This window comes from Trachemys scripta, chromosome 15 (genome assembly GCF_013100865.1).
Source record: "Trachemys scripta elegans isolate TJP31775 chromosome 15, CAS_Tse_1.0, whole genome shotgun sequence".
NCBI lineage: Eukaryota > Metazoa > Chordata > Testudines > Emydidae > Trachemys > Trachemys scripta.
Window position 1 is genome coordinate 8,351,998 of NC_048312.1, and position 22,685 is coordinate 8,374,682.

Here is a 22,685-nt window from a genome sequence, read left to right on the forward strand (position 1 = left end):
AATTCTTTGGAAGAACTCCATCCTACAGTTTACACTTTCCTTGTTCAAAATTTAAGCAGATTAGAGATGAAAGAGATCGGGCTGGGAGGCTTCCTTTATAGTTGAAGCAGGTTGGGCGCTGACAGGCAACTCTACCTTGTAGGCTTTGATGAAAGCGAGCTGATAGTCTGTGATCTCTATTCAATGGGTCCTTTCTCAGACAATACTTTTAGCAATAGCCATTCAAACTATCAAGATATTTCACATGTAGTTTACTATGTGGAATTACAAGTTTCCAGGAGGATGAGGACAATAATATTATTACACCACAAGTCCCATCTAAATGATAATATCCCCCTTTGGTCTCTGTGTCAATAGAATACAGTAATGAAGCATTATAAGAGAGGAACTGGATTTAGCATCTACAAGCTAATTAGGTCGCATTGTTAGATTTCTAATAGGATGCATGTAAACAGAGACATATTTAGCACTTACTCTTTGCTTCTCTAACAATACAGGCAAACAACTTGAATGCCTTTTACAGTTGCCCCTTGGGCCATTTTAGGGGTTCAGAATCACTGCGTGTAAAAGCACGCTGGCTATACCTCCTCCAATCCTTGATCCACCCTATTCCTTATTCCACACGCTCAGCCTGCTCCAGAGTGTGCCCCCTGTGGTGGAGAGCAGCTGTGGAGCTGACTAACCGCCTGGTTTTAGAGGCACACTGCACCGGGGTGCTCCGAGAGTGGATTATGCTTTTTGCTACAGCCCCATTGTGCCAGTTAGGTTGAGCCAAAGGGCAGTTCCCCTGCTGTATTCTGGGAATGTTTGTGAAATCAGTTTACCAGAGTTCAATTTCTTGCCTGTTTTCTTGCAGCCCCATAAGAGTTTACCAATCAAACCAGTCTCTACATGGCACATGAGATAAGTTCTGTCCTCAGATGCACATGTGGGCCTCCCATTGATGTCAGTGTTGAATGGCTTAATTGGGAGCGACTTGCACATCTGAGGGGAGAGTTTGACCTCATGCCTGCAATTCCTGCTATTTATTGTCACATATCTGTGCCTATCTATGATGCCATAAAATGCAGATTAAGATTGTCTGACTTTTTTTTTTTTTGGCAGGAATTTGCAGGCTTTTAATGCAGCCGTTCTTCGGGATGTCCCACTGTTCCAAACAGAAACTATTTTATCTGCTCCTGAGATAATCCTGCATCCTAATGCCAGTGAAATTGACAAAATGAGTGTTCATTGTATCAGAGACTGTGTTGAAGTCACTAAGGTGATTATTGATAAAGATTATTCAGGGCTTGCTTGTTGACACAATGAGTTATTCTTGCTTTATGTTTGTGTTGGAACATATGTCAAGGGGAAGATTTTGATTATATTGGTTGGAATAAAAATATTCAGTATATTGTTTTATTTTACAAACTGTGCTAATGACAAAGGACCAAACTCAGATCTTCATACAGTTTTTATTCGGGCAAAATTCCCATTGACTTCATCAGGAGTTTTGCTTGGGTAAGAACTTTAGGATTTGGTCCTATACATATATAAACACCAGCAGGGAAATAGCATCCAAATACAATTAAGACTGGACCCTATGCATATGTGTGCTAAGAGGAAAAGAGGTGTAGGTAACCTTTCCTATAACCACCAACCTCCTCACAAGCAGAAGGGCAGGCTATTTACCTAGCACTCAGGAAGGTGCATAACTCCTATACTAGCTCAATGGGATATGGTATCTGGCCAGGGGTCTGTTACAATCGTAGGATGCTCACTGCTTCTTTTCAGAAAAGAAACAATGTTCTAGGAGCAATCCTACCCTGCACTGATGAACAGACAACACCCCCCCTAAAAATATAAATACAGGTCAGTCCTGCCTTCCACCTTCCCACTCCAAAACTCACGGCTCATGCTCTACTTTCTTGCTGAGCCTGACTGACCTGTACCTGCCCCTCTGGCCTAGCTTATGACATCCTCAGGAGACAGACTTGAAAAACAGACCAAATAACAATGCCTGAAAAATGCATTTGGCACTACAGGGTACTCTGAGCTCAGTTCTGATCTCAGATAGATAGGTGTCCTCTTTTGTCAAATGCCCAACAGCTAACTTTAAAAGTCCAACATGCCTGAATATTTCAGATCAGAATTAAGCCTTGAGTATTTTAGTAGAGCAATCTCCTACTTAAGGGCTAACAACTATCACTAATTTCACCCACCCCCATTAATACACTATTATTTTAATACTAAAACTCTAGCATTTTGTACGATGGATGCACGGCACCTGTATCGACTGCCCCCCTCAGCATGCTGAAGAAGACGAACTCATCACCTTAAGTTTTTTTAATGACATCTCTCAGAATCCATTAATAATCGAGCAGGCTGTTCTCATCACTCAAAACATACACAAGCTCCTGAATTCTCTCACCAAGTACTTGAATCGATGGAAGAGATATCGCCCTCTGTGGAAATTAGATAAAGCCATTGTTATGGAGAAGTTTGCTGCAAAGAAACCAGCTTGTGTCACCTTTGATGAAAAGTTGCAGTTCTATATTAAGATAGCTCAAGAAGTGACTCAACAGCCCTTGATTAAAGATGAACAGTGCATTAGGCTTACCCTGGGCCCTTTAGCCTACACAGTACAGGAAAATGCAAAAGGTTGGGTGACTTCTCTTGGAAAACTTCTCAATGAATCTGCAAAAGAGGAACTCTTCAGTCTTCAGGAAGAAATTGAGGTAGATATTTTCTCTGCTCAGTGATAATCAGTCTTTCTAACCAGCTCTGAGTGGTGCTGCACAGTTGCATGACCTAAGCCTCCTATTTTATGAGGGGAAAAGAAATCTCAATCAGACATTGTTGGGTTCATCTTTATCATCAATTAACTAACTGCTAACTAAAAAAATACATGCAGATTATTTAATTGTTTTACATGAGCTGACTTAATATAATTGTACTTAATTGTCTATGTTTTTGCCTAATTATTCTCTTAATGCTGTTTCTGAAAAGTAATTTTCTTTTATAGAGATTATCACAAAACCTTAGGAAAACTCCTGATTCTTTGGAAGATCTCAAATTTGTTCTTGGCACAATTGCAGAGATCAAAGATATGACTCTACAGGTGGAATTGAAATATTTAGACATTCAGGAGAGATACCGGACCCTTGCAGTATATAACATTCCTGTAAGTGAATTTATGTCTAATCCCATATATATTTTATACTTGTGCTTCAGATACAAACACCTTTTGTGTAAACAAATGAAGTTTAATTAAACTATTTTGAATTAACAGAATCAAAAAGTAATATTTTCACATTGTTACTCCCAGATTGAAATTTACTAGATTGCTATTCATTTGTTTAGCTCAGTTTCAGGTTATTTAAATAATGTTTTTGTATATTTCATAACTGAAGGCCTGATCATGTAACCCGTACTTTCCTGTGAGTAATTCCTACTTGTGAGGGTATTCCCACAGAAGTCAGTGGTACCATTCACTGGGGAAATCCACTCCACTCACATAGAGTCCAGTGACTGGGCTTTATGCAGAATGGAGGCCTGATTCAGAGCTCTTTAAAATCAATGGAATTTGTGTAGATGTATACATACATGGTGCATAATTTATCCATCATAATCCATGAAAAGTGTTTGTCTAGAAGACTTTCCTTCTCTTTACAAGATTGAAGCTCTTAGGGCTTGTCTATACTTACGCGCTGGTTCGGCGGCAGGCAATCAAACTTCTGGGTTCAATTTATCACGTCTTGTCTGGACGCGATAAATCGAACCCAGAAGTGCTCCCAGTCGACTCCGGTAATCCTGCTCGGTGCGAGGAGTACGCGGAGTCGACTTGGGAGCCTGCCTGCCGTGTCTGGACCGCGGTAAGTTCGAACTAAGGTACGTCGACTTCAGCTACGTTATTCACGTAGCTGAAGTTGGCGTACCTTAGTTCGAATTGGGGGGTTAGTGTAGACCAGGCATTTTTGATAAAGAGTTGGAAAAACATGACTTCAATAGGCTTTGGATCAGGCCCTGAGTGCAGTGAGGTTTGGGAGGTGAAATCAACCACTCTAACTCAGGGTCAGTGAGCTGGGCTGCTGTGCACTTCTCCCCCATATCTGCTTTTGCTGCCCTGTGAGCTGGAATAGGAGCTGCAGCTCTCTGTGCTAGTTGTGTGGGTGTTGAAACAAGATCTGCAAAAATGTCCATCTCATGACCCCTGTCCTGGCATATTCACCCCATGGCCATCTACCCTAGCCTGTGTCGCTTTGGTGAGAAGAAACTTTCCTTGGTGTGCATGTACTGCCTTATTCAAGGGTACTCACTGTACTGATGGAAGGCTTTCATGATGTGGAAGGTCTTGTGCTGCCTTTACACCATGGGTCAATTTCATCCTCTGTCAGGATTCTTCATGTGAGTATGAGTTTCAGGATTTGGCTCACATACTTTGTATTCATATGTGTGTTCTCTTTAGACAACTGAAGAAGAGAGAGAGTTGGTCGACAAGATTAAGCAAATGTGGGATACCCTCTTATCTGATGCATCGGAAGTTGATCACAGCCTTGGAAGCATCAAAAAGACATTCACAGAGGTAATATTTTTACCTTATATGTTTAAAATGCATTTAGAAAAGGAAGAAAAAAACCCTAATTCAAACAATATTCCCTTTAGATTACAAGGGAGCAGATTGGAGACTACAGTAGCCAGATAGCAGATTTTTTCCACAGATTTACTACTGAGGGGCCTGGTGCTGTTGGGGAGAATCTTGACAAAGGTAAGAAGACTTATGTCTCTGTAGTTACATTCTAAAGTAGTGTGAAGCCTGATACGCTTGAAAACAGAAACCTGTGTACTTTCAAAATGTTTTCCCCTCTTAAAATACAAGCTGAACAATTAGTATGACATTTGAAGAAATATAATTTGTGTATATGTATACAAAAATGGTGCATTATTTATCCATCATAACCCATGAAAAATATTTGTCTAGCAGACTTTTCTTCTCTTTACAGGATTGGAGCTCTTAGATATTTTTGATAAGGAATTGGAAAAACATGAGAAAAATCGTCAGGAGTTGGCTAATGCTGAGAAACTTTTTGACCTTCCAATCACAATGTACCCTGACTTATTAAAAGTGCAGAAGGATATGAAGGGTCTAAAGCAGATCTATGAAATTTATAAGTTGCAAAGAGTAAGTGTTCTATAAAAATATGTATAATATAGAACTTCCCTTTTATTGCAGTCAAGTCTGTTCCTATCCATTTGACTGAAATAAGTTGTGATTGTTTTATCCTTCTGACTACCAGAATGTAGATTATCTGAATAGTGCTTTAGTTATACACACTGGTCCAGGAAGTGTAATGTTGTAGTTAGGTCCAGATTTTGATACTCTTATTCATGCTGGTTAGCATCTTACCCCCAAGTAGTCTCATTGACTTCAGTAGGATTGCTCCTGTGGTTAGGTGCAGTGCTCGTGAGTAGACGGATTTCAGGCTGGCCCTAAGTGACCTTAGTTGGTCTTTGAACGAGTTTTTCTTTTTTTAAATGGATTTTGGAATAATTAAAATGTGGTAACATTAAAAGCCAGACTGTGACTCTGTAAAGCAGGTTCTTATTACTGCTTCCCCGGTTGTGTCTTATCTTAAATCAGACTATAAGCTCGTTGAGGCAGGGGGGACTGCCTTTTATGCTGTTTGTACAGTGTCTTTCACATTTGGGCCCTGATGCTGACTGGGCCTCTGAATGCTATTGCAGTAGAAATAATAAATATGTTGTCACATTCCTTTCATAGTAACTTAAAAGGAAATGTTATGAATGTTTGCATCTACCTTGTTTCCAGGCTGCTAAAGAGGAATGGTCGCAGACCCTTTGGGTAAATCTCAATGTGCAGTTTCTCCAAGAAGGAATTGAAGGATTTCTTAAAAGCCTCCGAAAGCTGCCCAAACAAGTGCGCAGCGTGCCGGTGGCTTATCACCTGGAAGCAAAGATGAAGGCATTCAAGGACTCCATTCCTTTGCTGCTTGATTTGAAAAACGAAGCATTGAGAGACAGGTTTGATCCTGTTTGTTTAAGGAATTTTCTATATGTGAAAGGACATTTATTTTTGTTTGTTATTCAGATGTTGAAATCATGCAAACATTTTGCATGTTATGGACCATAATAGTTGATATCCAATTACTAAGATCGCACAAGATGATGCAGTATGTGTAAATATTGTGTGTATTTTATGTAAAATATGAAGTCTCATTCTAAACATGAAATATAATTCTAAATATAATTCTAAACTGTATCGAGCACAGGACCATTATTATACATTTGTTGACAGTAATTTTCACATTTACTGTGTCATAGTGCTTCACAAAATGAACAAAACCAAAATCATAGATACATAGGCTCAGTATCTCAGACCAGCCACTAAATTCATGCATGCAAAATGTGGCCATGTGGTTATCTCACTTGCACTGGCACCTAGGCACTTGATCATACAAATGTGATAATTCCACATAATTACCTATTCTGTGCACTCAAATGAACATGTAGATATTATAGCTACTGATCTAGCGTCTAATGCTAGTAGTTCTAGTCTGGAATGCTAGAAACACTGCTGGAATCTGATAACCACTGGTTGTGCTTAGTTCAAAGCTGGCTGCTGACTGATGTTTTGCTCCTTACATTTGATCTCAAGCAGAAGTAGCTGAGACCTGATCAAATCAACGCTCCTCCTTCCTATCACCAGCTCCCCTGACATTCAAACCACCCTTTCTCTGCTAGAACAGCTTGACAGCTCAAAGCTACCAGTTCATCTCTCTTATCTGCATCACATGGAACTGCCAAAGCCATACCCCCAGCGAGTTGTGGGAAGTAAAGAATGAGCTGCTGAGCCAACCCCCAACCTGGTGTTTGGCTGGGATGGGAAGATGGAGTGTTTAGAAATGAATGTTCCCTCCAATTTGTCTTCATTTGATAGCATTATTCCCTGCATTTTAAGTTGATCCCTGTTGATAATACCTGGTCTTGTTTATAACATGCTGATTTACTGAAACTTTTCCAGGCATTGGAAAGATCTTATGGAGAGAACTGGCACTAGTTTTGAAATGACAACAGCAACTTTCACCTTGGAGAATATGTTTGCTATGGAGCTGCACAAATACTCAGATGTTATCAATGAGATAGTGGGATCTGCTGTTAAAGAGCTTAGCATTGAGAAGGTAAAGTTTTTAAATAATACCTAGCTTGTTTTGAAGACACGTAATGACAACAAAGGTTTTAATTTTCTTCATTGTTTTTGATCTTTCAGTTTTAGTTATCAAATGGTATTTAGAATAGCAGTAAATAGTTTAACCTTAAGTTGCCAAAAAAGATTATGTTAGCCATTTGTGTGATCCTTGTTTGGATTAGATGGGTTTTAAAGTGTGAGTCTACTTTGAAAAGTGATTGTAAAAGTGTCAAGGTAGTTTTCCACATTTATTGTCTACCAGAAAGCTTACTTGACACAAAAATCAGTTTACAATTAAAAATATTTTCTTTCCTAACCGCCAGCCCTGCACATTTGACCTGGGATCTGATAATCAATCAGGATGGTTTCCGTTTTCTGCATCATTGCCAGTAATAAAGGTTCTGCAGCTCAGATAAGTCCTTCAGTGATACTAGTATAACTGAATTATTTTCACTGGAGCTGCACTGGAGGTAACAGAGAAGATAGCTCTGTTAATGATGCACTAGATGGAGCCAAATCCATCTCTCTCTGAGCTGTGTTGGCTCTGTAGTGATAAATAGCAGAAAGAACTTATTTCTCGCATTGAGATTAGCAGATAAAACTCATAATGCACACTAAGAACAGATCTGATGGATACATTGTCCCTGTTCAGAGTAGACCTGCCCTTTAGAGCTAGAAAAATCTGTGTAAAAGACTTCCTAAATGAGCGATTTTCATTTTGATGTTAGAATGACTGCCTCTAGTTTTACAGGACTGAAACAGCCTTCTTTTTATGTTCACATCCAGGGTGTTAAGGAGATAGTGGAAACTTGGGAGAACATGAAGTTCACTGTACAAAGGTATTTCAAAGGCACTCAAGAGCGAGGCTTTATTTTGGGACCGGTCGATGAAATTACTCAGATTCTTGATGACAATGCCGTCAATCTTCAGAGTATCTCAGGCAGTCGATTTGTAGGTCCTTTTCTATCAACAGTTCACCACTGGGAAAAAACTCTGTCCTTGATTGGTGAAGTTATTGAGGTAGGGAAGAAACTGAACGATTAATTTTGTCTCTAGCTTTTGTTGTTCATGATCAAGATTTTCCTTAGAACTTGTTTCTTTGATTGTAACACTTGACTCTTCTTCTAGGTCTGGATGGTGGTTCAGAGGAAATGGATGTACCTGGAGAGCATCTTTATTGGTGGGGATATAAGATCACAGCTTCCAGAGGAAGCAAAAAAATTTGACAACATAGACAGGATATTTAAAAGGGCAAGTAACTGACCTGTTTTGTAATGGCTTATGATTGAGAGAATTATGTGATATGTTTTGCTTTTAGGTCCATATTTAACTGCAGTCCTCCATTTATAGATGTCAGTGCCCTAACATTTTTGACTAAGCAAGTACTTCTCTCTAGCGATACTCCCAGCTATTCAAACTGATTGTAAAAATGTCAATGTGACAGTGAGCTTACTTGGCACAGAAATCAGTTTACAAGTAAAAATATTTTCTTTCCTAATTGCCAGTCCCACGCATTTAAGCTGTGATCTGATAGTCAAGCTGGATCTTGTCCATTTCTTGCATCATTGTCAGTAATAAAGGTTCTGCAGCTGCAAGCGCTTCACAACTTATCTGTCTAAGGCATCACGCATACCTTAGTACTGTAGAAATAGTAAATAATAATAAAAAGTATGACTGTATATAATGATAATATCCTATATTGTTTCAGTAATGCCATAAGGGAAATCTATCTCAATTTGCTCCTCGATGTTACTCCTTAGTAGTTTCTAAACGTTCTTTTCTATGTCCGTAGATAATGGGTGACACTGTAAAAGACCCAGTGATAAAAAAATGCTGTGAAGCCCCAAATCGACTCACAGACCTCCAGCAGATAAGTGATGGTCTAGAGAAATGTCAGAAAAGCTTGAACGATTATCTGGATTCAAAGCGGAATGCTTTCCCCCGATTTTTCTTTATCTCTGATGATGAGTTGCTCAGCATCCTCGGTAGCAGTGACCCGCTCTGCGTTCAGGAACACATGATAAAGGTACAGCATCCTGCTTATGAGAATGCTCCATGCGCACTATGATTTTTAGGTGGAAGATTCTATATTATACATATTATTAAGAGCCTGCTAGTGTTTCTTTCAAACTAAACGTGCTGTAATAGCAACATAGGAAACACAAGAATTGCCAGACTGGACCAGACTAGTGATCCATACAGTACAGTATCCTGTCAGTGCCAATGGCTGGTACCAGTGGCTTCAGAGGAAGATTCAGGATGTCCCATAGTGAACTACTATGGAATAACCATCTCTATAACTCTTGGTAAATTTGTATTTTCTGTAAAAATCTTAATTGGGCCAAATTCTATGCTCATTTACACACTGCAGTTGGGTTCATGGGATATAAGTCTGTGCAAGATCTGCCTGTCAGTCTTTAAAAATAATTTGTCTGCTATATTTGATTGCTCAGAGCCTGATCATGAACTCTAATGGGGGTTAAGTGAGGTACCTAGAGCTTAGGAACCTCTAGTACAAATCGTACAAAGTGTTCCTCTGCTGGCATGTTTCAGATGTATGATAACATAGCATCCCTGAGATTTCAGGAGGGTGATAGTGGTGAAAAAATTGCAACAGCCATGATTTCCGCTGAAGGAGAAGTGATGGAGTTCCGGCGGGCCATTGCCGCAGAAGGCCGAGTCGAGAACTGGATGACAGCTGTTCTGGTTGAAATGAGAAGAACAAACAGACTCATTACTAAAGAGGCCATTTTTCGATACTGTGAAGATAGAAGCAGGTGAAGTAATCAAAGTGATAAGGATAACAATTGAAGCATAATAAACCATTAATAGTTTGTAGTCTATATAAACCATAGAGAAAGTGTTGTAGAAACTTGTTTTTTTATTTAAATATAGTTCCCTTCTCTTACTCTGTATGTTAAGGGGCCATTAAAAATTGATTGCCACCCAGTTCACATGCACAGACACTTAAGCAGAAAAAAGTCTCAATCCCCAGCATCTAAACAATTTTAACTCTGCCCCTGTAGTTCTGTTTATCTTTTAAAAATGTTATCTTTAAAAATGCATTTAAAGTGTTCCATTTGAAGAACAAAATCTAATTCTATAAATTCCAAATGAATAACTGGAAATGTAATTTACAGCTTGATTATGTATTGGGGATTATTCTGTAGGCCAAGTGTTCTGACACTAACAGTTGCTTTTCAGTATAAAGAATAATTTTATGAACTTGCTTAGGAATTAGGATCTGTTCACCCACTAGCTTTGTGTCCTTTGACATTGTCCACTTTTAAGTGGAATTATTTTGCTCAGGAGAAAAAGATTGGATGAGTATTTGTATGTGCTTATGCACTTCAGTGATAGGCACTATGATATACATAGATCAATACATTCTTCAATAACGTAGACAGATAAATCAATAGATAAGATGGATTATGTTAATGTACTCTTGAATTTTTAAAGTACTTCTGATATGATGCTTGTCTGAGGCTGCATGTCATACAACCTTTGTACAGATAAGAATGCAGTGTTAAATTGTTATGGACAGTTCAGAGGGAAACTGTGTGCTGAATGGGTAAGGTTCATTTAGACTTACTGTAAAGAGAGAGCTAAGGTTGCTTGGGTGCTGGGCCATGAAAATTTTTCTGTTTAAACATCTGTATGCATAACTGGATGTTATGGTTGTTGTCAGCACTCTGTACATAACCAGAGCCTGTGATTTCCTTAGTTTTTAGTGGTTTTTAATAGGACTGTCAAGCAATTAAAAAAATTAATTGAGATTAACCGCACAATTAAAAAAATTAATCGTGATTAATCACACTGTTAAACAATAAATACCAATAAATACCATTTGTTTAAATATTTTTGGATGTTTTCTACGTTTTCAAATATTTTGATTTCAATTATAACACAGAATACAAAGTGTACAGTGCTCACTTAATATTTCAGTTCACCTAAGATAAGTACTGTAGTGCAATCTCTTTATCATGAAAGCTTTATTCACTCAGTCCTATTGTTCAGCCAGTCGCTCAGACAAACAAGTTTGTTTACATTTGCAGGAGATAATGCTGCCCGCTTCTTGTTTACAATGTCACCTGAAAGTGAGAACAGGTGTTCTCATGGCACTGTTGTAGCCGATGTTGCAAGATATTTATATGCCAGATATGCTAAAGATTCATATGTCCTTTCATGCTTCAACCACCATTCCAGAGGACCTGTGTCCATGCTGATGACGGGTTCTGCTTGATAACAATCCAAAGCAGTGTGGTCTCACGCATGTTCATTTTCATCATCTGAGTCAGATGCCACCAGCAGAAGGTTGATTTTCTCCTTTGGTGGTTTGGGTTCTGTAGTTTCTGCATCAGAGTGTTGCTCTTTTAAGACTTCTGAGAGCATGCTGCAGACCTCGTCCCTCTCAGATTTTGGAAGGCACTTCAGATTCTTAAACCTTCGTTCAAGTGCTGTAGCTATCTTTAGAAATCTCACATTGATATCTTCTTTGCATTTTGTCAGATCTGCAGCGAAAGTGTTCTTAAAATGAACAACGTGCTGAATCATCATCCGAGACTGCTATAACATGAAATATACGGCAGAATGCGGGTAAAATAGAGCCGGAGACATACAATTCTCCCCCAAGAAGTTCAGTCACAAATTTAATTAATGCATTATTTTTTTAACGAGCATCATCAGCATGGAAGCATGTCCTCTGGAACGGTGGCCGAAGCATGAAAGGGCATATGAATGTTTAGCATATCTGTCACATAAATATCTTGCAATGCTGGCTACAAAAGTCCCATGTGAATGCCTATTCTCACTTTCAGGTGACATTGTAAAGAAGAAGCTGGCAGCATTATCTCCTGTAAATGTAAACAAACTTGTTTGTCTTAGGCTTGGTCTACACTAAACCCCCAAATCGAACTAAGGTACGCAACTTCAGCTACGTGAATAACGTAGCTGAAGTCGACATACCTTAGTTCGAACTTACCCCCGTCCAGACCCGGCAGGCAGGCTCCCCCGTCGACTCCGCGTACTCCTCGCGGCGAGCAGGATTACCGGAGTCGACGGGGAGCACTTCTGAGTTCGATTTATCACGTCCAGACTAGACGCGATAAATCGAACCCAGAAGTTCGATTGCCTGCCGCCGAACCAGCGCGGTAAGTATAGACAAGCCCTTAGTGATTGGCTGAACGAGAAATAGGACTTAGTGGACTTGTAGACTCTAAAGTTTTGCATTGTTTTGTTTTTGAGTGCAGTTATGTAACGAAAAAAATCTACATTTGTAAGTTGCACTTTTACAGTAAAGAGATTACACTACAGTACTTGTATGAGGTGAATTGAAAAATACTGTTTCTCTCATTTATCATTTTTACAGTGCAAATATTTGAAATAAAAATAATAATATAAAGTGAGCAGCGTACACTTTTTATTCTGTGTTGTAATTGAAATCAATATATTTGAAAATGTAGAAAAACATCCAAAAATATTTAATAAATTTCAATTGGTATTTTATTGTTTAACAATACAATTAAAACAGCGATTAATCACGATTAATTTTTTTGAGTTAATCACGTGAGTTAACTGTGATTAATTGACAGCCCTAGTTTTTAGTGTTGATGATGTGTGTAATGGTATTTCTTGTCTTTTTATGAATTGCACTTAGTAACCTTTAATTACAAGTTAGTTTTGTTGTGGGGGAATTTCCTAGTTTTTTTAAAATAGTATTTGACACCTTTACAGAGTGCTCTCTTGTCTCTAGAAAGACAGACTGATATCACAGTTGTTCCAAAAATTCAGGGTAGAACTGTTCTTTCAAATATATTATCCATATTTTCCATAGAGTTGACTGGATGTTGATGTATCAAGGCATGATGGTGCTGGCTGCTAATCAGGTCTGGTGGACCTGGGAGGTGGAAGACGTCTTTCACAAAGTGAAGAAAGGAGAAAAACAGGCAATGAAACTTTATGCCAAGAGAATGCATGAGCAGATTGATGCCCTGGTTACCCGAATCACAAAGCCATTAAATAAAAATGACAGAAAAAAATACAATACTGTTCTCATCATTGATGTCCATGCCAGAGATATTGTTGATTCGTTTGTAAGAGACAGGTAATCCACTGACCCGCTGAGATAATTCCAGAGAGATTGTATTCTGTACTCACAATCTTTTGCTTTCTCCTTTATAGCATCATGGAAGCTCGAGAGTTTGAATGGGAAAGCCAGCTGCGTTTTTACTGGGATCGAGAGCCTGATGACCTGAATGTGCGTCAATGCACTGGCACCTTTTCCTATGGTTATGAATATATGGGCTTGAATGGAAGACTAGTCATCACTCCCCTTACAGATCGTATCTATCTAACGCTCACACAGGTATATATTAAAGGGCTTTCTTCATATAATAGTCTGTTGAAATATATTTCTTGGGGTTCACAACATAATTATTTTATTGCCCCTTTCTGTTTCCGCAAGTGATCACATTATATAATAGTATATTTAAACTCAGTTAAAATCCCATGTGATTTGAAATTTTTAAAGACTATGTAAAAGGCTAGATCAGCTTCAAGGCTGGTTGTTTTGTTAAAATCATGGCTGAAAGATGATCATTTTAAGGCATTATTACAGTGATGGTTGAGCCACTTTGTGAGATCTCCAGTTCCTCTGCTGCTGGCTGCCAAAACTCCTACCTCAGCCAGTATTTTCAGTTCTAATTTCTGGTGCCCATCTTCTGTTCTGCCTAATCCTCTGTTGACTTTCCATTCTTACGTATCAGTCTTTGCTGGAGAGACTGTTGAGGTGCATGCAATGTAAAAGCAGACTGGCAGGAGCCAGAACTGGAAATGCTAGGAGAGAGGCACTCGGGCAGCTGTGGGAGGTGAAGAAAGAGCGCAAACCGGGATGAAGCAGAAATAAATCATAACATTCATGAGTGCGATGCAATCTCTGACTGACTTGCTCCTCTAATTAGTATATTTGCTAAACAACCCAAACCCGGGCTGAGGTGTAACGGTTTATATGATATCCACATAGCTAAACTATATTGTACTGTATGTGTGTGTGTGTGTGTGTGTGTATGTATATACACACACACACACATATATATATATATGCTACATTGTGGCATGTAAGGAACCTGCATAACTTTTTTATTGAGCAAACATGGTGACTTTCTTGACAATGTTTGTTGGAAGCCTTTGAGCTGAATTGCAGTGTGTTACCCTGCTCCATTCAGCCTTGCTTTTGTGGTTTGTTTCCAAAAGGCGCTATCCATGTTTTTGGGAGGAGCACCTGCAGGGCCAGCAGGTACAGGGAAAACAGAGACAACCAAGGATCTGGCCAAAGCCCTGGGCTTGCTGTGTGTTGTAACAAACTGCGGCGAAGGCATGGATTTCAAAGTAAGAGTTAGAAGGCTGCGTTCTCTGGTAACAGGATACTAGCACCATTATGCACAAAGACCAGGCTAAATGACTTGCCTTTAGCTTTCGAAGAAGACCTCTTCTATTTACAAATAAATCCCATGTAGTTGAAAATGAAATATAGTAAAAAAAATGTTTCTTGTTTAAGTTCCTGAGGTGGCTGGAGCTCAGGATTCTGGCTTTGCCTTGTAACAGTGCGAATCAGTGGCTAGATGATAAGATTCTAAGCTCATTGTGGGCCACCAGCATACAGTGAATAAGCCTAGCAATAGACTTTGGAGTGGGAAGGCAGACAGGTATCCATAAGCTTTGTTAAGTCCTTTACAGGTGTACTATATGCCAAAATTGCTAATGCTGAATGTTTTTTGTGCTGTTTTTGTTTTGTTTTCAGGCAGTTGGTAAAATTTTCTCCGGTCTTGCCCAGTGTGGGGCATGGGGATGCTTTGATGAATTTAATCGTATAGATGCTTCTGTGCTTTCAGTCATCTCTTCTCAGATCCAGACAATACGAAATGCTCTAATGAATCAGTTGAAAACATTTCAGGTAAACACACACACACACATGCACACACACACAAAACCTCTTGAGAAAGAAGGCTAGTCTTGTACTTAAGGCATGGGATTCGGGGAGGCTATCATAAGATTCAGTTTACTTGTGCCAACGTATTACACTTGAGTATTAAGAGTTAAGTACTTAAGTGCATATTTAAGCACTTAAATAATTGGCCTGATTTTCAGAGATAATGAGCACTTCCCTTTAAGTGCTCCGTGCCTCAGTTTCCCTATCTGTAAAATGGGGATGATAACATCTACCTACCTACCTACCTGACGTAGGGGTTGTGAGGCTTAATTTATTATTTATTGTAAAGTTTTGCGATCCTCAGGTAAAAGGTATAGTAGAGAAGTGCAAAGCATTTTTGCCATTTTATCTTTTTAAGTCAGAGTCAGTATAGTCTGACATTTGTTTATGTTTTAGTTTGAAGGGCAGGAAATTTCCCTGGATGCACGAATGGGCATTTTTATAACCATGAATCCTGGGTATGCTGGCCGTACTGAGCTCCCTGAATCTGTAAAAGCTTTATTCAGACCCGTGGTTGTGATTGTACCAGATCTCCAGCAAATCTGCGAAATCATGCTCTTTTCCGAAGGTTTTCTTTTGGCAAAGGTAGGGAAAGTTTACTCCAAAGTAAAGTAAAATAAAAACATGTACATGCGTGGTGTGTGGATTGGGACTTCTTTCTTATGATTCTCTGTCTTCACTCTCTAATAGGCCCTTGCCAAAAAGATGACAGTATTATACAAGTTAGCAAGAGAGCAACTTTCTAAACAGCATCATTATGATTTTGGACTGCGTGCTCTCAAGTCTGTACTTGTGATGGCTGGAGAACTGAAGAGAGGATCACCTGATCTTAATGAGGTAGACTTACTGTGTTCAGCTGAGGAACTGCCCCCGTATGACTGGTGTAAATTCTCAAAGGTTTATTGAAATTACCACCTTCTGTGGATCTGTATGTAGCACCGTATGTAGCAGTTCATTGATAGTATCTTTGGATGTATTGAGAATGCCGTTTGTACATCTGCTACACAAATAGGGATGCTTTCCTGTCTGTGGCATTTGTCCTCCCACTTAATGATTTACTTATTGAGCAACATCATTCCTTGCACAATGTTCAGGTACCACCTCTTTACATGCAGTGCTTACAGAAAGGGTCTGTCAATATGGGAAGACTACGTTATCAGCAAAATGCAGATAAAAGGAAGAGTACGGCTGTTTTAACCCTTAGTTTGTATATACTTTGTACATACGTTTGAAGGTCTTGGGGCAAGGTTCTTAAAGGTATTTAGGCACCTAACTGCCATTAGGCACTTGAGTATTTTGGAAGATCTGGGCCTTAATGTTTATATCTAGGATGCAAAGGCTAGATGAATATACAGAGTAAAAATTTCCAATGTAACACCTAAATTATGCTCACCAAAAATGCTTATATGCCAGTTGTATAATCAAAACCCATATTTGCACATGCAAAGCTGCTAATTTACCATACCTTCCAGTACATTTGTAAACCCAAATGTAGGTTTTGCAGAGTTTTCCTTGCAGAGCAAGTAAGTATGTTAACAGTGAGCCTTTGTGAATTAATTCAAGAAACAATCAGTAATTTGGGACATTCCAGCACCCATGTTTGGAAATTTGGTTCCTATAATGAAAAAATGGAATTTAAAATCCCAGTTGAAACTGATCAGGTTCACCGTGATGAAATAACTTTTATTTCCAACAGTAATTCATGCCAAGATAATTATCTAAAGGTATCAGGAGTGCATATAGTAAAAATTGCCAACACTGTATTAAAATAATTGTATAACGGTTTTATACAAATATTTTCTAGGCTATTTACACTTTTGAATATTGGTTGAATATTTGGGGATTCTCTATTATTTTGTGTCTTGTCTAGGATGTGGTATTGATGAGAGCTCTCCGAGATATGAATCTTCCTAAGTTTGTGTTTGAAGATGTACCTCTCTTCCTTGGCCTGATCTCTGACTTGTTTCCTGGCCTGGATTGTCCTCGAGTCCGCTATCCTAACTTTAACGATGCTGTAGAACAAGTGCTAGAAGAAGGTGGTTATGTCGTTTTACCAATCCAGGTAGAAGAAATGTTGAATTGTTTAACATTATTGTTGTAAACAGTGGGTAAGATCTTCATGTGGTGTATATTGGATTGGCATCACTGTAGTCAGTGGAGCTATACTGATATACACCAACTGAAGATCTGGCCCTTATGAGTTTTTTATACACAGTTACCTAAGTGTATAATGTGTATTTTTCAGGTGGATAAAGTAGTTCAAATGTATGAGACAATGTTAACTCGTCATACTACTATGGTGGTTGGACCTACTGGAGGTGGCAAGTCTGTTGTCATTAATACTTTGTGCCAGGCCCAAACCAGGTGAGCACAGTAGTAGATGTAAGGGAATCAGAATTTAAAAGGGCATAGTCTATAGGACAAATGTACTGCAGCAGTCCTATGTGCTCATGCTGTGATCTTCCCTAAAACTTTATCCTACTGTAGTGTTTGCTTAGTGCGAAGTTTAACTTGGGTTGTGTTGTGTTTGGTAATATTGTTCTTTCTGTTACCTCTCTGCTTAGGCTAGGATTAGTGACAAAGGTTTATATGCTGAACCCTAAAGCCATGAGTGTGATTGAGCTGTATGGTATTCTTGAACCTACCACGCGAGATTGGACAGATGGAGTTCTATCAAACATCTTCAGGGAAATCAACAAACCTACTGATAAGAAAGAGCGAAGGTAACCACCTAAGAATTAAAAATTATATTACTAACTTTTAGATATTCTGAATTTTACAAAGTCTCTTTATTTTATGTTTAATACAAATTAGATTAACTGTCCTAAAGAAAAATGAAGGGAACATACCCAAAGGTTAGGAACCAAACAATGATATTGTCCTAAGAGTTTGGTGTCCCAGTCTGATTCTGTAGGGACAATAGCTTCTGCTAAAAATGTGACCTGTATTTGACAGTTCTTCTTTGAGTCTTTGTCCATGTGGATCCCAGTCTTGGTGCACATGTGCCTCATACATATGAGATCTTGCATGCATTAGATGAGGGGCAATATGAGTGGATCCATGGGGACAAAACATCTTGAAGAACCACAGGTACTGATAGGTAAGGAATCATTCTCTTAAGTTTATTTTGAATAAACTCTGTGGCTCCGGAGCCACATGCGGCTCTTCAGAAGTTAATATGTGGTTCCTTGTATAGGCACCGACTCCGGGGCTGGAGCTACAGGCGCCAACTTTCCAATGTGCCAGGCGGTGCTCACTGCTCAACCCCTCGCTCTGCTACAGGCCCTGCCCCCACTCCACCCCTTCCTGCTCCCTCCCCTAAGCCTGCAGTGCCCTCGCTCCTCCCTCTCCTGAGCCTCCTGCATGCCACAAAACAGCTGATGGGGAGGGTGGGGGAGGCGCTGATCGACGGGGCTGCTGGTTGGTGGGAGGTGCTGGGAGCGGGGTGGGGGAGCTGTTGGGGGGTTGCTGATGTATTACTGTGGCTCTTTGGCAATGTACATTGATAAATTCTGGCTCCTTCTCAGGCTCAGATTGGCCACCCCTGTACTAGAGTGATTTTAAGCTACATAAGATACTATCTTTTCTCTTTCCATTGAATTACTTTAAACTGGGCAATAGTCATGGCCTTTCATCAGAAGCAAATTTAACATATTAGTTCTGCAACTCCAGCCCTGTGCATTGCACATTTGAGGGCCTTGTGCACTGTACATGGGAAGAAGGGAGCTAACAGTATTGCTTAGCTCTTGTATAGAGTTTTCTGGTTGAAAGCACTTGAAAACAGCATCTAATACACATTCCCTTGAATGAGATATGTAATAATATTTCAGTTTTACAGATGGGGAAACTAAAGCTGAGCAGTTCAATGACGCTCATGAGGCCATAAAGGTGGGGGAGGAATTGTGGAGGTGTTTGAGGCGGGTTGGGGAGATCTGCCCATGAGCTCTCTACTTCTGCCCTATTGTATACCATAACTTCCAAGTAGAGATTCAGTCCTCTCCCGTCACATGTGGTGCCACACATTCAGTGTTCTTTTCCTCACTACTAGGCAGCTTTTTCTAAGGTGGATATACTGTAAAGTCAGTGGACTTTGTGTCAGGCCCAAGGAGAACATCTTTCTCTGGTATGTGGGCAGGAGAATGCCTGAGCCTCAGCTGGCAAGCAACCTCAAAAACAAATTTTGTATGAATTGAGCCTGTAGAGGTGTAGCAGTCTGTTAATGTGAGCTCAGTACTCCTAGTAAGGTGAATGGGAACTAGGCAGGTTGAAGGAAAGGGCAAGAAAGCCTTTAAATCTCTTCCATTTGGGTTAATTCATATCCTTATCCTAAAATTGAGCTAACATCTTTGATGATGATGATAGTACTTAAAAAAGGAAATAAATGGATAGACTGTGCCTTGTTAATTTCAAAACATGAGGGGACTATTGAAGATGAATCACTGTTTATCTAATGTCTCTTTGTCTGACATGTCTACAGGTACATTTTATTTGATGGAGATGTGGATGCTCTCTGGGTGGAAAATATGAATTCTGTAATGGATGATAACAAGTTGTTAACCTTGGCCAATGGGGAGCGCATCAGGCTGCAGGCTCACTGTGCTCTGTTATTTGAGGTGAGTAATGACCACATCATTTAACAACAAATAAAGGGTTAACTCCATCTGGCTCTGCAGATTCTGAAAAACAGGAGCCTCAACTGCTCTTCATGGTTTCAAGTTATTTATGGCCATCATTGCAACTTTGTTTTCTAGGTTGGAGACTTACAGTATGCATCTCCTGCTACCGTGTCCCGTTGTGGGATGGTCTTTGTAGATCCTAAAAACTTGAAATATAAGCCGTACTGGCAGAAATGGCTTAACCAGAGAGGAAACAAGGTAGAAAATTGCTGGTGTTGATAAGATAATGATTTCAGAAACTGTTACCTGAATATAGAATATAAATGTGGCAACTTCATTGGCTGAATTTCTTTAGAATTCATTTGTCATACAGATCACTGTTACCAAGTTTGATTAGAGCTGTAAGAAAATGAGCATGTTAACCTTTAATTCTTTGGTGTGGAAACAAATAATATAAAAACAGATCAGTGAGAGGTTCTTGATTTCCAGAATAAAAGTAAAAAATTATCATAAGAATGAACTGATTCATATTATAAAATAGTGAATCCATGATCCCTGCTTATGTAATATGGTTCATGTTGCTTTGAAGAGGGCTTTATGTTATACCAAGGCCTGGACTGCACTAGGAATTTACTTTGGTATAAGTACGCCTCTCAGGCATGTGAAAAATCCACAGCTCTGTGAGACGCAGCTATACTGACCTAACCCCTGGTGTAGAGCAGCACTAGGTGGATAGAATATTCCCATTAACCTAGCTACCACTTCTTGGAGAGGTGGATTACACACCCCAATGGAAGGACCCCTCATGTTGGTGTACATAATGTCTTCACTGAAGCTCTACAGTGACGTAGAAATGAAAATGAACTAACATAGACTAATATACTTTACTAAAAGGGTTCCACTACTGGTCTGGGGTCTTGATGTTCCAGCCATTCACTTCGCAGGTGATAAGTGAATCAATAAAGTTCAGGACCCACTGGTCTAGAGTAATCCCCGTGCCCTGGGTTCAACCAGTTTTATCAGCAGTAAATAAATATAATCCTGTAATAAACTCAAGTAAGCATCTTCATCACCCCTGATTTTTCATAATATGCCAAATAAAAGGTAGTAATCTTCCAGTACACCAATAATTCATTTGGGTACTTTAACACCAAATAATAGGCATCATGATGTGTGTGATCAGTGTATACCACCATGTCTGTTTCTATGTTAAAAATAAGGTTATATGTACATAAAAAGAATAATCTATTTAAACTGTATTTTTAACAAGTATTCCTATATTATGTACAAACAAATATGTGTCATCCATTCATATAGCTGATAAGAGTTGTAGTGTGAGCAGAAAGACACCAGACTCCAAGTTTTATAGCAGAGAGATAGAGAATGGCCTCCTATACCTGGAAGTCCCTCATTTTATTAAGTTCTTCCTGCAATATGTCCTGATCCTCTCCGGGAACTGGAGAAGCAAGAACTCTATGAATTCAGCTCAGTTCTACGAGAGTTAACCCTTGGGCTTGCTCAGTGTTCTCATGTCAATGATTTTGATTCAAAGGACCAGATCCATAGTGGGTTTAAGTTGGCATAGCTCTATTGCGTTCAGCTGGCTGATTCAGATCTACTCCTGCTGAGAATCTGGCCCATAGAGTGATGTTGCATCTCTTGAGGGAACTATACCCAGACCTCCTCTGGTACAGGGAACATCTCTATAGCTATGTCTACACTGTGCCGCAATGTGGACTACAGCGGTGGGAATTGCAGAGTGCCCCAAATTGTTGTGCTCTGGCCCATATGGATACTGCTGACACAGACTAGAAGGTATCTAGTTCATGTTAACATAGTCCTCTTTCAAACAGACTTAGCCCTGGTCTACACTACGAGGTTAGGTCGAACGTAGCCGCATTAGGTCGATTTTATAAGCAATGCAGCTACACAACCAACACCATTCTGCCAACCTAAAGGGCTCTTAAAATCGACTGCTGTACTCCTCCCCGGCGAGGGGACTAGCGCTAAAATCAACCTTCTTGGTTCGAATTTGGGGTAGTGCAGACACAGCATAGTGCAATTTGACGGTATTGGCCTCTGGGAGCTATCCCAGAGTGCTCCAATGTGACTGCTCTGGACAGAACTTTCAACTCCGATGCACTAGCCAGGTACACAGGAAAAGCCCCAGGAACTTTAGAATTTAATTTCCTGTTTGGTCAGGGTGGCAAGCACAGCAGCACAGGTGACCATGAAGTCCCAGAATCGCAAACGAGCTCCAGCATGGAGCAAACAGGAGACACTGGATGTAATTGCTATATGAGAAGAAGAATCTGTCCAGGCAGAACGCCGATCAAAAAGAAGAAATGCTAATATATATGCCAAAATTGCACAGGGCATGGTGGAGAGAGGCTATACCAGCGACACACAGCAGTGCCACATGAAAGTTAAGGAGCTCAGGCAAGCCTACCAAAGACAAAGGAGGCAAACAGTTACTCTGGGTCAGAGCCCCATACATGCCGCTTCTATGATCAGCTGCATGCCATTCTATGGGGGGACCCTACCAGCACCCCGCCACTGTCCATGGACACCTGCCAGGGGGGAGTCTCATGTAACACGGAGGAGGATTTTGTGGATGAGGAAGAGGAGGAGGAGGAGGAGAATCTGTTCTCCCCGGCAGCCAGGATCTTTTCATCACCCTGGAGCCAATACCCTCCCAAGGCGGGTTCCCGGACCCTGAAGGCAGAGAAGTCACCTCTGGTGAGTACACATTTGTAACTACAGTACAGGGGTTAAAAGCAATTGTGTTTAATGTTTGATTTGCCCTGAAGGCAGGCGGCTTTCGGCGGCATGCCTGCGGGAGGTCTGCCGGTCCTGTGGCTTCGGCGGCAATTCGGCGGCAGGGACCTGATGGCGC

At 40.0% G+C, this 22,685-nt stretch overlaps 1 protein-coding gene across 1 annotated transcript in view; it reads left to right on the forward strand.

Moving 5' to 3' along the window:
* DNAH10 (dynein axonemal heavy chain 10) overlaps window positions 1–22,685 on the forward strand; it is a 104,450-nt gene that overhangs the window by 34,253 nt on the left and 47,512 nt on the right. Inside the window, exons 16-38 of the mRNA XM_034791440.1 lie at window positions 1,105–1,261; window positions 2,241–2,717; window positions 3,005–3,163; window positions 4,448–4,564; window positions 4,645–4,747; window positions 4,983–5,161; window positions 5,810–6,021; window positions 7,022–7,178; window positions 7,973–8,206; window positions 8,315–8,437; window positions 8,979–9,212; window positions 9,740–9,963; window positions 13,020–13,289; window positions 13,367–13,550; window positions 14,438–14,572; window positions 14,985–15,137; window positions 15,570–15,758; window positions 15,864–16,010; window positions 17,044–17,235; window positions 17,419–17,537; window positions 17,738–17,896; window positions 19,651–19,786; window positions 19,925–20,047. Of these exons, the coding sequence (XP_034647331.1) occupies window positions 1,105–1,261; window positions 2,241–2,717; window positions 3,005–3,163; window positions 4,448–4,564; window positions 4,645–4,747; window positions 4,983–5,161; window positions 5,810–6,021; window positions 7,022–7,178; window positions 7,973–8,206; window positions 8,315–8,437; window positions 8,979–9,212; window positions 9,740–9,963; window positions 13,020–13,289; window positions 13,367–13,550; window positions 14,438–14,572; window positions 14,985–15,137; window positions 15,570–15,758; window positions 15,864–16,010; window positions 17,044–17,235; window positions 17,419–17,537; window positions 17,738–17,896; window positions 19,651–19,786; window positions 19,925–20,047 (4,183 nt within the window). The remainder of the gene's footprint in view (window positions 1–1,104; window positions 1,262–2,240; window positions 2,718–3,004; window positions 3,164–4,447; window positions 4,565–4,644; window positions 4,748–4,982; window positions 5,162–5,809; window positions 6,022–7,021; window positions 7,179–7,972; window positions 8,207–8,314; window positions 8,438–8,978; window positions 9,213–9,739; window positions 9,964–13,019; window positions 13,290–13,366; window positions 13,551–14,437; window positions 14,573–14,984; window positions 15,138–15,569; window positions 15,759–15,863; window positions 16,011–17,043; window positions 17,236–17,418; window positions 17,538–17,737; window positions 17,897–19,650; window positions 19,787–19,924; window positions 20,048–22,685) is intronic.